The following is a 17025-nucleotide window of genomic DNA, read 5'->3' as shown; positions in this document are numbered from 1 at the left end:
CGTAATGTCATCACAACTTAATTTAGCAACTTTTAGCAACAAATCGACCTTCCTTTAGCAACTTCCCCTGAAAATGAGTTGGCAACCGTGCCTGTAGCACACAATTAGATGGCGGGGAAGGATATTTTAAGTTTCAAGTATTCTTTTGTCCTCTCCAGACAAGTTTAAAAGTTAAAAACTACTGCTTTTTCAAAGCACTGTTTGACCATTGAGTGGCGCACTAGTCCATGTAACAAACCGCATTACCATTCTAGTGAGAAATATGTGATCTATAATAACATTACATTTATTTCATTTTCCCTCCAAAGCATATCTCGAGTGTCAAGATAGACTCGTGAAAGGTCGATGAACAACATTTATAAAGTGTGTGTGGCATTCAACAAAATCTCTGCGTGGAGATAATGCCTTTTAGATTACATTTATAAATAAATAATAAACAATTGTAAAATGTTTCATAAAAAGTTTCATAACATTGTTTGCACGTGTTTTCGTTTTCATTTCTCTAAATGAAATACGAATCCATGTGTTGGGGAGTTAAGCGTGGGGGCAAAAAGTTCCCCAAACAGATTTCACTCATGTTCTAGTTCTAGTTGTAGAAAGCTGCTTGCTTTGAAAGTGACTTCTGTGTTTTGTGTGAGCTGTGCCTCTTACATCAATAAACTATTGACCCTTTTTCCCTGTAAACTTATGCTGAAATATTGCTCAAGGGACTGCACTTAAACTTAGTAAATTCAAACTTGCAACAGTTTTACAATAGTACATTGTTGATAAGTGATAATTAATAGTTTGTTCAGCCCTCTTTTTGCGCAGTTAGTAAACCAAATGAAATATTTTGACTGGAAGACTTGCTAGGAATGACAAGCAGTAACACAATCTCATGTTTATTGTACAGGAAATGACATCAGAAGGCCACCATTTCCTCTTCAATTCTTTGTATGGTGTAGGAAAGGTAATTATGATCCTTCTAATTGTTCACTAAGTAAACATTATAAATTCACAAATATAATACAGTTGTCTTTCATATGGTTCTTGTAGGGCCATGTGACCACTAAGCCACTCCTCGTTAGTATAGTGGTAAGTATCCCCGCCTGTCACGCGGGGGCGGGAGACCGGGGTTCGATTCCCAGACGGGGAGATGCAAAGCTTTTGCCAGTTTGTCCATGTTAATATTGTGTTATTAACAAGTAATAACACTGTAATTATATTATTACAGCATAGACTTTCAATACACTTCTTTTTTTCTTCTTTTTTAATTGTTATCATCGAAATAATATTGCCAAATGCACATGCATTTACAAGAAAATGTACTCCATGAATTGCCTCAGAGATCTACTTGAACATGTATGCTTAAAATATACAATATTAAGTGGACAATGAAACACAACACAAAAATGTATATGTTAACGCATACAGAAAAAAGTGAGTCTACAGCAGTAGATAACAATACATGGCACAATGATATAACATGTACTTGTTTGTACTTGTTATATCATTCATTCAAAGCTCATTCATTCATTCACTTGTAATGTTTCTATACAAATTTCTATATGCTTTGTTAAATCGATCGAACAGTTAAAAAAAAGGAATCAAGTATTATTATATTCCCATTAATCTTTCCTCTTTAAGGAAAGATAAACAATGTGTGTGGGGGAGGGGTTCTGCATGTGTACATGTGTGTGTGTGTGTTTTGTTGTTTTTACAAACTTACTGGCTGTTAGAAAAATAATTTAGCTGTTTTTGTTACACAGTGAACTCCTGAACAATGCCAGATGGACAAGTCTTTCTTGATCTTTTGAGAGTTCCAGGTCGGTAAGATTAAGTAAAATAACATCGATAAAATATTAAACTATAACAATTTAAGTTAGAATCAATCCATGTATTGTATTTCATAAACTAAAAATGTTACAATGCTTATTACTATGTTATTACTATGTATTTCAGACTTAATCAGCTGAACTGTGTTATGGAGCTCCTCGTTAGTATAGTGGTAAGTAGAGCCCGACCGATATGGGTTTTTTGGGGCCGATACCGATATCGATATTAGGGGGTTTAAAAAAGGCCGATACCGATATATTCTTTGTGTATATTATAGTACAGTACCAGTCAAAAGTTTGGACACTTTCCCATTCGTGTGTCCAAACATTTCACTGGTACTATATATAGAATACAGTATATACATAAACAGAATATATATACATAAACACATTTTTTGCAATGATCACTCAAATGTGGTGATCAAACACTTATAATGGTGACAGAGATATGTAAGGGCATTTAACAATTTAACAATAAACTTTACTATTCAAAATGAGTCTGACATCAGTGCACTGAACAGTAACGTTTAAGTTTATTCAACTTTAATTAAATTCAGTTCCATTCAACTTTGTTCCGTTGAAGTTTATTTCACTTCGGAACATTCATTCACGGATTTGCGCTACTAGTTTATTTCACTTCGGAACATTCATTCACGGATTTGCGCTACTGTCTTCACACACACACGAAACTTACTAGAGAAGTGTGAAATAATATAATATAGGGGAGCGCGATGCACAAACAGGGGGGTTAGTTGTAACACACGTAGTTTGAATATTTTACCAAAGTAAAATTAAAATTCTGGCTTAAGTCAATTTTTTATCTCAGTTTATATTATTCATTTAAAATGAGACAAATCTGCTATTATTTTAATCTCCAATCTGTTATTTATCAGTTCAGATCGTTTTTTAATGTTTTGATTACTTGCAGAAGACACTAACCAGTTTTAAATTCAAGTTGCGCAGATGGGGCACGTTGTATCACTGCGTTACAATGTGCTATTCTATGACATTAGCGATGTACATGTGGATTTACACAAACTGAGAAAGTCAAAAAGTGTTACTTTGTGCCCCGCTCTCCCCTACCTCTGTAAATAAATACAATATAAATTCACGTCTTGCGCACTTTAATGCAACGTGTACGTTCCCTTGGAACTGGAATCATGGCGGAATTTCATGTGAAGTCCACTTCGCAGGGCACTTACGGTCGAATAAGACCACGCGTGAATGCTGCCTGAACAAGAGACCTCCTTACTGAAGGGAAAGTGTTGACTGGTGTCACTATCTCGCGAACGTGCCGGCGGATCTCCACCAAATTCGGGGGATCCCTTCAGCTCGAGGAGCCCTCTCGAACGCCACCCTCCGCACGTTGGTATCCCCCCCAGGATCGCTAGATCGGTCGGCTCCGGACCGCGAATTTAACCATCCGTAACTCCCGAACCCAGGGGGCTATCCACGCGGGGTGGTCTCATTCGAAAGAGGGCCTCTAGACGTACACTCGATTCGCGTTCGAGAGGGTTCCTCGAGCTGACGGGATCCCCTGAATTTGGTGCAGAATCGCCGCGCCGTTAGGGAGATATGGCCGTTCAAAGTTTCAATGGTTTTCCATTGACTTAAGCTTTAAAGCGTTTCATCCAGGTCACCAGTAGCAAACAATAGAGCGCACTCTGCTGGACAAACTAAGTAATTACACCATTTCAAGCATTTTATCTGCATTATATGTTCTGTAAAAAAAAAAAAATATCGGCGGCATATTCGCCGATACCGATATATCTATGATATAGATATATATCATATCACGACAGGCTCATATCGGCCGATAATATCGGCAAAACGATATATCGGTCGGCTCTAGTGGTAAGTATCCCCGCCTGTCACGCGGGAGACCGGGGGTTCAATTCCCCGACGAGGAGATGCAAAGCTTTTGCCAGTTTGTCCTTGTTCATATTATGTTATTAACAAGTAATAACACTGTAATAATATTATTACAGCATAAACTTTCAGTACACTTCTTTTTTTTCTTCTTTTTTAAATTGTTATCATCCAAATAATATTGCCAAATACACATGCATTTACAAGAAAATTGATTCCGAGATCTACTAATGGCGCTTTTCCACTGCGTGGTACGACTCGGCATGGCTTAGTACGGTACGGCACGGCACGGCTCGGCTCGGTTTGCGTTTCCACTGCAGTTCAGTACCGCTTTAGAGTGGGCGGGATTATTCACATGTCGTTATAGTTGCGCCGCCTCTACTGCTGCGACTTTTTCATTCCACGTCGCCCCGTCAAGCTCTCACTGGATCCGCTCCTCTGCTATCAACGAGAGGAACATCTGTACTTCCTCAACAGACAACGAAACAGCCACTTTTTGGTTGTTAAAAAAGGTGCGCTTGTTCAAAACAGTTGCGTTCAATCCTTCGCTGATTTAAATCTAGCAGTTCTGTTGTGTTTGTGTCGCAAGTTCAGTGACGCAGGTAGTGACGATTCTCTCCGGCCAATCCGTGATCAGCAGAGTTTACACGTCACGTTTTGGTAACGGTACGGTTCACTTGGAACCTCAACCGATGTGGTACTAAAAAAGGTACCAGGTAATGTACCCAGTGGAAAACCCCCCAAAATTGAGCCAAGCGATTGTGAGTCGGCATGGCTCCAGCATGGATGAATCTAATGTTCTGAAGAATACGCGTGGCAGTCGGTCACTGCACAGGTGTGGATAGTCACTGTACTTCAGAATCACAGATTCTAGCCTACATCTTGGAATGTGACCCAAATAAGAATTTTCACTGTATATTGCCATCTGAACAAGTATGTATATGAATAGTCATACTCTTCGAATTTCTGTTTCGTCATGCCTTGAGCTGATCTGTGCTGGTTGCTGAGGAAATACAACAACTTTGCGCTGTAGATCACCGGATTGACTTTCACCGTGGACGAAGCGAAGTCCAGCCCGGGGTTGTCACATGTGGTTGCCGCAAGCTCTCCGGACGCTCCTTCGTCGAATCCGTCGGCCGCGCCGTTCTCAAGCCCGCCACCTCTGCTCACTCTAGCCCTCTGGCCATTCCTCACTCTAGCCCCCGGCCTCTGCTCACTGTAGGCCGCCGCCGCCGCTCACTCTAGGCCACCGTGTGTGATGCTGTGTTTCGTTGTGAAAGCGAAACTACTTTGTTTGGCCTTCCAAAAATGGACACGACTAGAAATCAGTGGTTAAGTTGTATTTACAACACTGTTCCAGAACACTTCAACCCAAATATTCAGATGTGTGCAGCACATTTTATGGAGGACCGTTTCCTGATCCTGGTAGAGTAAGACCACGCTTGAATGCTGCCTGAACAAGAGACCTCCTTATTGAAGTGAAAGTGTTGACTGGTGTCACTATCTCGCGAACGCAATGCAAACATGGTTTTATGTTTACGCAACGCAATGTGTAAAAAGACAGTATAGTAAAGTCAATATAATCCATAATTATGTCCCCACTGGATGCAACGAATGCCTCGTTTATAATGGGTTTGAATCATCGCTCCGGCCTGACGGCATCATCCCAGTATGGTAGGGTCGTAACATTTCCGTCACACGCTTGAGGTATTCGGCCAATCATAACGCACTGGATAGCTGGCCAATCACAGCACACCTTGCTTTTCAGACCGATGAGCTTTGTAAAAATCGACGCGTTTCAGAAAGGCAGGGCATAGCGGAGAAACAATAATGTACAGTATGTGGAAAATAATGTGTTTTTTGAACCTTAAACCGCATTTCATTACACCAAATACACAAAATAATGTTCTTTTTAGCAACATCATATGACCCCTTTAAGAAACATAAATATTCGAACTGGTTTTCTTTAAAATACAAATCTTTGTAATCCCAGGCTATCTGTAATCAGAAGCACATTTATAACTGGAATATAATTTCATTTCATTCACGTGTTTCATGAACACATAATCCTTTATGGATTACAATCCGCCATCAAAATGATACATTTAATTATTCCAGCTGCTGTGAGAAAAGGCTATAAATGATCCGCCACCTGCAGGATTCTCACATGTGATAGCCTCGTAGCCGGGACAACTTCTTTTATGTTTACAGACGTGACGTAATGACGCAGTGCCATGCTCGAATTTCCCGCGTCATCACACCAAACTGATGTGTCTGATGGTTTGTGATGTTGTGGGAAAATTAATGTTTTTCTCTTTATGTATGTCACCTGAAATGCAACAAAGACATCACACAGTAAAACAGAGAGCCTTTGAAGTCTTTAGGGCTTTAATTTAATCAGGAAAGACAGAGGGGTTAGTACTTTTGGCCTCACGGGTGTGAAGGCACACAAACACACAGTAAAAACAAATGATCAGAAAGAGCCTTTGAACTCTTCAGTGCAGGAAAGACAGGGGGGTTGTTGACCTCACAGATGTGAAGATAATAAAAGCCCAGGGGGGTTAGAAGGACCATTGTTTTTTCTTTCTGAATACAGCTAGGTGTGGTTTAAGGAAAACCTGCAAGAAGTGGGGGTGATAACAGTATAATAAGGCTGTCTGTTTCCAGTGTGATTTCGGGTTTTGTTGTATTTCAGGGTAGCTGCTGAAACATGAACATACCTCTTTAAGGAAAATAAACTTCTTTCCTTAAATATAATTTGATTCCTTGTCTCTTACTCTGTGATGCTATTTTGTTAGTAATTGTTTTTGCCACAACAGTTATTATAAGCTAACCGTTGTGAATTGGGAAGTAAGGCGATAGTTTTGAACACTGGCTGGTTATGCACTTGCTCAAATATTGGTTTCGGATCATTTTTAACCAAAAAAAGTTACGGACTGATGTTTCTATACAAATTTGTATATGCTTTGTTAAATCTATCGAACAGTAGAAAAAAAAGGAATCAAGTATTATTATATTCCCATTCATCTTAAATTTTTTCCTCTTTAAGGAAAGAAAAACAATGTGTGTGGGGGACAGGTTCTGCATGTGTTTGTGTGTGTGTTGTGTTGTGTTGGTTTTATAAACCTACTGGCTGTTAGAAAAATAATTTAGCTGTTTTTGTTTTTGTTTTTGTTACACAGTGAACTCCTGAACAATGCCAGATGGACAAGTCGTTCTTGATCTTTTGAGAGTTCCAGGTTGGTAAGATTAAGTTAAATAACATCGATAAAATATTAAACTATAACAACTTAAGTTAGAATCAATCCATGTATTGTATTTCATAAACAAATTTTTTTTACAATGCTTATTACTATGTATTTCAGACTTAATCAGCTGAGATGTGTTATGGAACTCCTTGTTAGTATAGTGGTAAGTATCCCCCCGCCTGTCAGCAATGGGCCAGCCGCGGATAGTTGTAACTCACTGACAGCCAATGAAATTGAAGCATTTCAACAGCTGGCCAAAGAGCGGAAATTACGTTTGATTTTTTTCATGCATTTATTTGGACCAGGGTTCACGCAGGTCTGAACCATTATTTCACACAGCTTTATGCTTTTTATAAAACAAAATTCTAAAATGTAACAATACATTACAGTTGGAAAGTATTTTAAATTTATGTCTTGCCTTTTTGGATTACAAAGCAAAGTATTATGAATAAATGATTAGTATTAAAATAAATACAGTAAAATAATAGTAGTATAACATTACATGGTTATATGAAAACATGAATAGTTATATTAAATGGCTTTTCTAATGTAAATAAGAGGCATTTAAATTGAATTAAAACGGAGTAATATTCAAGTATTCAATGAAAGTTAATTTAAGTGATTTAATTTAAGTCAACACTTAAGTTAAATGACCAATTAAGTGTTTCCAGAACCATAGAAACGATAAAATATTACTCCTATGAAGTAGAACACAGCACTCATGAAGCAATTTGTATTTTTCAGTTGTATTTTTATTAAATGCTTTAAGCACTTTTTAAGATTAGTAAATATTGATCCAAATAATAAAGTAGAAAGAAAAATAGAATTCTGACAATATATACATATTAAAGTCTCACGCTGAAAAATAAGCAAATCAAAATATACAGTATATACATGAGTTAAATATTTCTTACTGGTAAAAGATCAAGAAATATAATTTATTTCTTTTTTTCGCATAAAATGCAGACTCTTTAAACTCTTTCCAGGTCATCTCTTTCTGTATGCCCTGAGGTTGGTAAATGGAAAAGACTTAAGCAGGGCAATGACCATATTTCCCTGCTACGCCAGGAAAGCCTGTGTGTATGTGAGGACTGTTTGGACCCTGCTTCAGGTCTATTTTTCAAAATCTGCACAAGCAACCAACATGTTCAGTTTCAGGTCTTTTGCGTTTTTGCTGTCCTCTGTCCTCCACCCGTTTCTTTGTGTCCTCAAGTTCACTCTTAAAGAACTCCATTTCCATAAAGTCTTGGAATGGCATTCTGGGGTTTGTTAGTCCTTAATCACTGTAACTGTACGCGTTAAAAACCTTTGTAGAACAGTAGAAGTACCTGACGGCCTTGCTGATTAAAGGTCCCATATTGTCAAAACTGAAATTTCCTGGCTTTTTTCATGATAACTGAGGTCTAGGTGCTGTGTAACTAGCATATAAGTTTCAAAACAGTCAGTCCACAGTAAAATTCACACAGCCTGCTTAAAGTAGCTGTGATTTTTCACGAACCTTTGTGACTTCCGTAAAAAGTTGACGTCAGAACTACACATTCACTGCCTTCAGTCACCACCCCGAGCACCACCCACCGTCCCACTCTCCTTTTGCCAAACCTCCAGACAACATTGCGTCCATGCTTTGCTGAGCAAGGACAACACAGAAACATGTCGAAAAGGTTAACTTTAACCACGAAAACCAGATCGGCTGACCTGTAACATTACACTCTCACTCAAAGGATGGACGATCTGACAGGATTGTTACTATGAGACAAACTCACCGTGTCTATCTAGTCATGATGAAGATGTATATACATTTCAATTTCAGCAGGCAACTATTTTTACAGCTACATTATTGTTCCAGCCACAATTAATCATCAGTTTGTTGTTTTACACAAATGCACACAGACATTATTTCATACACGACATAATCGTGAGATGCAAGAAACATAGACATATGGCAAGAAATCTGTAGACGCGCCCATAACAACAAAAGACAATACTTTATTGATCCTTTTCTGATAAGAAGTGTGCGCTGCAAACACGAGCATTTTTGACGATCGTTTCTGTCAAGTCTGCTTGTTTACCATCACGTTTAACCACAGCTGTCGTCGGTTTTTTGTCAGGCAGTGGCAGCAGATAAGCAATCAAATTTCTAATTTGAGGCTGTATTACGTCGATTCTGGCACCCAACATCACAACAAGATGATATTTTAAGCTCCTTATGTAGCCGAATCTGTGCTGGTTTGAATGGGCCGCCTCCAGTTTTAAGTATTCAATGAAAATTAATTTAAGTGATTTAATTGAAGTCAACACTTAAGTAAAATGACCAATTGAGTGTTTCCAGAACCATAGAAACTAGTTTCTATGGTATGGTATAAACTTTGTTTTGCTGCCTCCAGCTAGCGCTGTGACGTCGCTGACCCTAGTTACCTGTGGTTGGCCTGGCCATGCGTCACTCAGAAAACAACAGGCCAATCAGAAGATAGGCTCATGAATATTAATTAGACAGGCCAAACTCGACCTGTTCTCAGCAGAGCTCCTGAGAAAGGAGCTGTAAAAATATATTGAGATGGTTTTTGGTACTTATACCGCAAATATATATACTTAAGGACATCAAAACCTAAAATAAAACTCCAGAAAGGTGTAAAGTATGGGACCTTTAAAACAAAAGTGGATAGAGGAACCATCTTTGGCTGTCCACAAGCAAGACAAGTCTTTGTTTGTTTCTTCTTCTCCTGCTCAGGTTGCTGCTGCTGCCGCTCCATAATACAATTCTCTCAATGGTGTCATGAGTTAGGAGTGTGGTCAGAGCAGGTGCTGGTGGGTTTACATCCACGGGCTTCATTGTTACCACTGGCGCTCTGGTTGTTTTACTACCTCCTTTAAAGACGTTTCTCTGGAGTTGTTTAATGATGAACTGGTGTTCAGCAGTTTGGCCAGGTGCTTGTCATACTGTGAAATGTGCAGTTTTGTGGTCGAATGGAGCATGCTGTTTGGATCAGTAGAGGAATTGTGGATCATTGCTGCATAGTCCTGAGGATGTCCTTCTTCCCATGGTGTTTATTAAGCAAGTTGTCAATGGGCTCCGCGTTTGTGGTCCAGTACAAACACCCTGCCACCAGTCTTCACAGGTCCAGTACAGGTTGCAGGCGAGGCCAGCATAGGCAGAGGTGGCATATATGTAGTTCCTATACAGAGGGGAAAAAATGAATCAATTTCTGCATTCAGAAAATTCTGATCGAGGCTCCACATGGGAACCATGAGATGAGGACAGCGAGGGCACAGGCAGTGTACCAGTGGTGTCTGCAACAAGTTGAATATTTAGTTTAATGTGTAAGGAAACAGAGTTTCTGCAGGTTTTATGAAGGTAAAGTTAAGATCTTTTTAAGACCAAATAAATACAATTTGAGGAACAAACAAGGAAAAACACAAATATGTTCTGTGAATGTAAATGTCTGTAGAGAAACACGAGTTTGAAAATACAACTTCCAACAGATATTCATAATTTAATTCATTTTACAAAAATGCACTGAAATAGTCCGCTCCCAGACAAAAGAATATGGAAATACAGTATATTTTGCTGTACATTCAGATCATGCTGCAAAAATGTGATGTTCTTCCTCTGTATTTTTGTCTTGTTTTCCAGTGCAAATGCCTAAAGATTCTTAAATAAAGATACATTTACTGGAGATCCAAAATGACATGAAATATGAAGTCTTGTTTGAAGTGATTTTGTGATTAAAACAAGAACTAATATCTGCCGTTTGGCAAAAAAGTCAACTTAATTTAAAGGGAAGTTTTGACACCTCATTGACAAATATTGTTTTAAGTGTAAACTCATTTAATTTTATTAAATTTGTCAAGACTTCATTTTACATTTGGATGTGAAATAAACATATCTTGATTGAAAGATGTTTGATGTTTGTATTGGAAAACGAGACAAAACACAGAGGAAGAGATTCCTTCACTTTTTGCTATGCATCCAACATTTAATGCCATCATTTTATGAATTTAAGACTTTCTACTCTGATTTAAAACTTTCTTAAGGCATTAATTTGTGTAAGGGTAAATGAAGACATTTTAAGACTTTAAAACGTGCAGAAACCTTTTGTGTATGGTGTTAATGTGTCAAATATTTACCTGTTTCTGACTGAGGATCTGCTTGGGTACCAGGAAAAGATGACAGCAAGGGCACAGGCAGTGTACAAACAGTGGTCTCTACAAGAACTACAAAATAGCAATATTACAAAAAGCAATAATTCTATTACAGACACAAATAAACACACGCGCACATATACATACATACACACACACACACACATATAACATACTGTGTATATATATATAAACCATAATGTTACTATAGTCAAACTAGTAATCCTACTGTTCTTGGCTGATTGATATTCATTTACAATTTCATGGCTGTACTGCAAATGCCCAATACAATAACAACAATAGTAAATGTATTGTTGTGATTCAACTAAAATACCATGGCTAAATTATGGTTACTATAGTAAAACCATGGTCAGAAAACATTTTTGAACTGTGGAATACATGTAATCTCATTACAAAAATAATAATGATGGTTACGTCCATTCATAATTTAGCTTGTAATCAACAGATGACGTGTGAATGACAAACAATACACAGAAACGTAAATTACAGCTATGTTCATTCATAATTTTGCGTGCAAACAACCGCTGTTTTCTTCTTCTGCGAATTCAAATTTCCCAGGGTGCCAAAACACGGAAGAGCGCTAGCGGCAGAAAGCATCCGTAGTGGTTTAGCGCAGGGCTGTCCAAACTCGGTCCGGTGTCCTGCAGAGTTCAGCTCCAACCCATTAAATATAGTTTTTTTTTTTTTTTTTACCATTTGTGGTTAAATTTTACCTGGTTTGTTTTTTCTAACTCCGTATAACTTACCCAACAAGCCTGATGAGGGTGGGTTTTTTTGTATCGTCTCCACCATATTGTCTTGTATTCGCTGCCACAGCTGCCATTCCATTCGTGGGTGCAGAATATAAAATGGCTGTTGAGGGTGTAATCGTCGATATCGCTGATACTGCTTAAATATAGGGTAATCTGTCTTGTTGAACCACTGAAAGGAAAAATAAAAAGAGAAATAACAAATCAAATTTATAAAATCTGGAATGTTTACAAAACCTCAGTTATTGTGTATAATATAATTGTTTCACATTTCAATTATTTTTTCATTCTTTCAATCATTATTTTAGGGTCAACATGAAACAGTTTTGAATAAAGTTAAAGAAATTAAATTATAGTTATTGTATATTACAATCAGGGTTATCATGTTCAACTAAAACCATTGAAAACATTTTCATTACTTGGAAGTAAATAAAATATAAAACTTATTTTATTTCAGCTACTTAACGAGGCAACATTTAATTTTAATTTAGTTTACCCTGATGTAGTAAAATAAACTTTAGTAAAAATGTATAAAAATTATATTTAAAAACAACAAAAAGTAATAAAAAAGACAAACACTAATTAAAATTGACTTAAAACGCAGATATACAAAAATAAAATCTAAACCAAATCTAAATCTCTCTCTCTCTATCTATATATATATATATATATATATATATATATTAGTGCTGGGCAACGATTAAACTTTTTAATTGCGATTAATCGCATGATTTTCTGAGATTAATCGCATTATGCACAAAATTCAATAATGAATTCAAAAGCAGTGTATTGTGCACTATTCTGCTATATGAACAAAAGTGCATTAACATTTGGTTTGCAAATACTTTAAACAAATAAGGTGATTTTTTTACAGCAGTATTTCATTACATAGTAGCAGTTAAAATATTTCTTGTAATCTCAATTTATAATATTAATGTAATCAAATTAAATAGAAAACCAAAGCTATTTGCCACTGCCAGGGCATTAACGTTTTTATAGAAAATATGTTATAGTTTATTATAGAAAAACAAGTTATGCTCAGAGTCCAGAGCCTCGATCATAACAGTTAACAGGCACCTTCCTAGTCGAGACCTGCATGATCGCGGGACCCAACGCAACAGAGTATGGCATGGGACAACAATTGATGAGCGAGTGCGGGTGGGTAGAGACTCATGTGTGCGGGATGCGGGAAAATAAGGGTGTACTCACACTAGGCTTTTTGAACCGTGCCCGAGCGCGTTTGACCCCCAAAGCCCGGTTCGTTTGACTAATGTGAGCGCTCCGTGCCGCGCTCGGACGCGGTTCGTTTAGCCGGCCCTGGCCCAGTTGGAAGAGGTGGGCCAGGGCACGGTTCAGTTAGGCTTGGGCGCGGTATGCATGCAGTGTGATCGCTAACCGTGCCGGAGCACAGAACAGATACTACCGTATTGTCCCGAATATAAGATGATGTTTTTTTCTTGTAAGGGTGCTTTCACACATGGCTCGTTGTTTCGGAACCTGGCGCGTTTCCCCCCTTAGCTCGGTTCGTTTGGGCATATGTGAACACAGCAATTGCGCTCGGATCCGCGCCAAAACAATCGGTCCAAGATCGCCTGAACGAGGTGGAATAATTTTAATCCCGTTTCGGAACAAAGCAATCGATCTACAGGTGTGAAAGCACCCTAAGGGTGTATCACGCTAGGCAATCTTAACCGTGCCCGAGCGCATTTGACCACCAAAGCCCGTTTCATTTGACTAGTGTGATCGCTCCGTGCAGCGCACGGGCGCGGTTCGTTTAGCCGTCGCTGGCTTGGTTGGAAGTGGGCCAGAGCGCGGTTCAGTTGGGCTCGGGCGCGGTATGCATGTAGTGTCGGAGCGCTGAACTTCTGATACGTGCAGCATGAGCCTTTTCTATTTTTCTACTATATCCACTCCATGTCAGAGGTTTTGTATTTTACCTTACATACATTGGAAACGTGCACTCATTTTTCATTATTACAATTTTTTACATTTTATACATTTACATTTAATCATTTAGCAGACGCTTTTATCCAAAGTGGTTTACAAATGAGTGCTGTGATAAGTTAAAATGATAGTGCATGACATTCTTTGAACTATACAGTAGTGATGGCGAAGTGAAGCGTTATGAACCAGCGAAGCTTTCAACACAATTGTATCGGAAAAAGGTTCATTACTCAAAGCTTTTTAAAACGGTTTATGCTGTGGCCATCTATGGGATCATATTCCCGCCAAATGTATTACAGTCACGGATAAAAAAAAAATAACAAGCGTGAAACCAAAATGTAAAAACGCAAGTAAAATTATATTGCACAATTTAAAAAACGAAAGCAAAGTTTTCAGAATAGCAAACAATGTTCACGGATCAAAAAAGAATAAGTGTAAATAAAATTTAATAACGCATTAAAAAAAATTATAATAAGCACGAATCAAAACTTTAAACATTTAAAATCATATTGCACAAAACTGAAATATTTAAAAAAAAATGATCCGAATTGCACACAAAATCATGTTTTCCTTGGTTATATTTCTCTGTTTCTTGTGCTCTCAGACATTTTCTGCACTTTGTGAGAACTGATGAAGGCACGGTTTGAACTTCAGCTGTTTATTCATTTTTCCACCCATGAACGAAAAACAAAAATTTAAGCCGAATTCTCCTTGAAAGTAGACAAATGAGAAAACGGCTCCTTTTTTTTCTTTTTCTTTTTTTCAAAAAACGAAAAAGGAGCCGTTTTCTAATTTTTCTACTTTCAATATTAAATCAAAGATCGAATGATACACGGATTCTACATGCCACCTCTCCGGTGACCCATGGTTTGTCTGTGTGTATGCAGAGCTAGCGAGCAACGGACTTTCATAATAATAAAAAAACTGCGTTAATGTGCGATAAAATAATTGTTGGCATTAATCAATTAGTGCGTTAACAACATGTTAACTTGCCCAGTCCTACCTATCTATCTATATACACACACACACGATTTTATTATTTTAGCCAACATTTTTAACAGTATTTTAGAGTAAATTATAGTGTGTATTTTATCATTTCTAAATCTAATTTAGAATCAACAGTAAACATTTTTATACAATTTTGTAGAGCTATGAGAGCGCGGACATCTCCTTATGCTTTCTCTCGCCGTACTTTGATGTCATACACCGATCGATCTTCAAGTCGAACACACCTCTTTACTCTCGCGTGTCACGTTTTCACATCGCGATATTATCGCAAATGCAATTAATCGTTCAGCCCTACATACTAAAGCTACGACTAAGCCTTTGTGTTGAAACTTGCTAATTAAGCATGACATTTTGGAAGTTTGTGAACGTGCCAAATGCTAGAAAGTGGAAAAGTGAGTTCTTACCTCCTGTAGATCAGAGGAATAAGGGCCTGGATCCCAGCTCACTAAAATCCCAGCACTGTACAAAGAACTGGAGAGGAAATGGTGATCTTCAGATGCCATTACCTATGCAATAAACAGACATTATGTTTTTTAGGAGCTTATTACTGCATGTTATTTTAACTTTTCACCAGTTATCAAAGAAACTACCTGGGAATTGATCAGACGCACTGTTGTTTTAGAGCCCACATCTTTCTCAAAGCCTGTTGTTGGTGCAGCATTGAACCGTATCACTGCATCATGTGCATCTAGAATTCAAGAGGTTTTCTTTAGCGATAATCAGATAATATTGATAGTAGTGAAAATAATCATTAAATCAACAATATATATATATATATATATATTTTTTTTTTTTTTTTTTTTTTTTTTTTTTTTTTTTGTGTATTTTGGAAAATAATATGTTTTTTAACTTTAAACCGCACAAACACATTTCATTACACCAAATACACAAAATAATGTTCTTTTTAGCAACATCATATGACCCCTTTAATGTCATTAGATTTCAGAGAATTCAGAGGGTCATGCAGAGGAACAGCCGCAGCTCAGGGTATAACACCTCACTGTATGATGAAGTTTATTGAAGATGAAATATGTCTGTATAAAACGTAATCTTATCACATTTAGGCCACTTAGAGTATGTGATTTTTGCACGTGTATTCTTCATTGTCCCTACTTTTTTTTGTGTGTGTGGAAATTTAAGCCAAAATGCTTAGTTACATAACTTTATAGTAATGTCTGGTGACGTACTTAAGATATCTAATCTCTTGTATAATGGTTTACTTTTTTCTTTTTTCCTCAGAGGTACATTCAATTTCAGGTCAAAGAAATACAGTCGTGGTCAGAATTATTGGCACCCTTGGTAAATATGATCAAAGAAGGCTGTGAAAATAAATCTGCATTGTTTATCATTTTGATCTTTTATTTTTTTTTTAATCACAAATATCTAACCTTTCATTGAACTAAAACAATTGAAAATAGGGGAAAATCTCATTATGAAATAAATGTTTTTCTCAAATACACCTTGGACACAATTATTGGCACCCCTAGAAATTCTTATGAGTAAAATATCTGTGAAGTATATTCCCATTCATATGTACAATTTTGAGCATACCAGGGTGATTACGAACATGAAATTATCCAGCCATGGCTTCCTGTTTCACAGGAATATAAATAGGAGGGAAAACAAAGGCAAAATTCCCTTAATCACAATGAGAAAACCCAAGAATACATTTCTGATGTGCAGCAAAAGATAATTGAGCTTCACAAATTAGAAAGTGACTTTAAGAAAAGAGCTAGAGCTAAAAAAATTCCCATTTCCACCATCAGGGCAATAATTAAGAATTTCCAATCAATAGAAAAATTTTACAAATCTGCCTGGAAGAGGACGCGTGTCTGTATCGTCCTAATGCATGGTGAGGAGGAGAGTTTGAGTGGCTAAAGACTCTCCAAGGACCACAGCTGGAGAATTGCAGAAAATAGTGGAGTTTCAGGGTCAGAAAACCTTTAAAAAAATAAAATAAATAATAAAAAACCCGGCACCTACACCACACGTTGTTTGGGAGGGTTTCAAGAAAAAAAATCAAGGAAAAAAAAAAAATCAAGAAAAGAAAATGCTCTCATCCAAAAACAATCCCCAGCATATTCTGTTGTCAGACACGATTTGGAACTTCAATAAGGGACTGGCTTCTATGGTCAGATGTAACTAAAAAAAATAGCTTTTTAGCAACAAACACTCAGGATGGGTTTGGTGCGCACAGGGATAAAAAGTACCCCATGTGTACAATGAAATATA

General features: G+C 37.4%; 1 protein-coding gene and 1 non-coding gene across 2 annotated transcripts in view; one reads left to right on the top strand and one right to left on the bottom strand.

Annotated features, from left to right (window-relative positions):
• Positions 1–647: 647 nt before the first annotated feature.
• LOC107590095 (beta-galactoside alpha-2,6-sialyltransferase 1-like) overlaps positions 648–17025 on the bottom strand; it is a 33011-nt gene continuing 16633 nt past the window's right edge. The window contains exons 5-9 of the mRNA XM_016278712.1: positions 15384–15481; positions 15198–15299; positions 11835–12013; positions 8639–8641; positions 648–660 (exon numbers count right to left, since the gene is read on the bottom strand). Of these exons, the coding sequence (XP_016134198.1) occupies positions 648–660; positions 8639–8641; positions 11835–12013; positions 15198–15299; positions 15384–15481 (395 nt within the window). The remainder of the gene's footprint in view (positions 661–8638; positions 8642–11834; positions 12014–15197; positions 15300–15383; positions 15482–17025) is intronic.
• trnad-guc (transfer RNA aspartic acid (anticodon GUC)) lies at positions 1058–1135 on the top strand. The gene has a single exon. It is a non-coding gene; the product is annotated as a tRNA-Asp (tRNA).

This window comes from Sinocyclocheilus grahami, unplaced genomic scaffold (assembly GCF_001515645.1).
Source record: "Sinocyclocheilus grahami isolate Dianchi unplaced genomic scaffold, SAMN03320097.WGS_v1.1 scaffold124.1, whole genome shotgun sequence".
Taxonomy (NCBI): Eukaryota; Metazoa; Chordata; class Actinopteri; order Cypriniformes; family Cyprinidae; genus Sinocyclocheilus; species Sinocyclocheilus grahami.
This window is presented reverse-complemented; position numbering and strand designations above follow the sequence as displayed.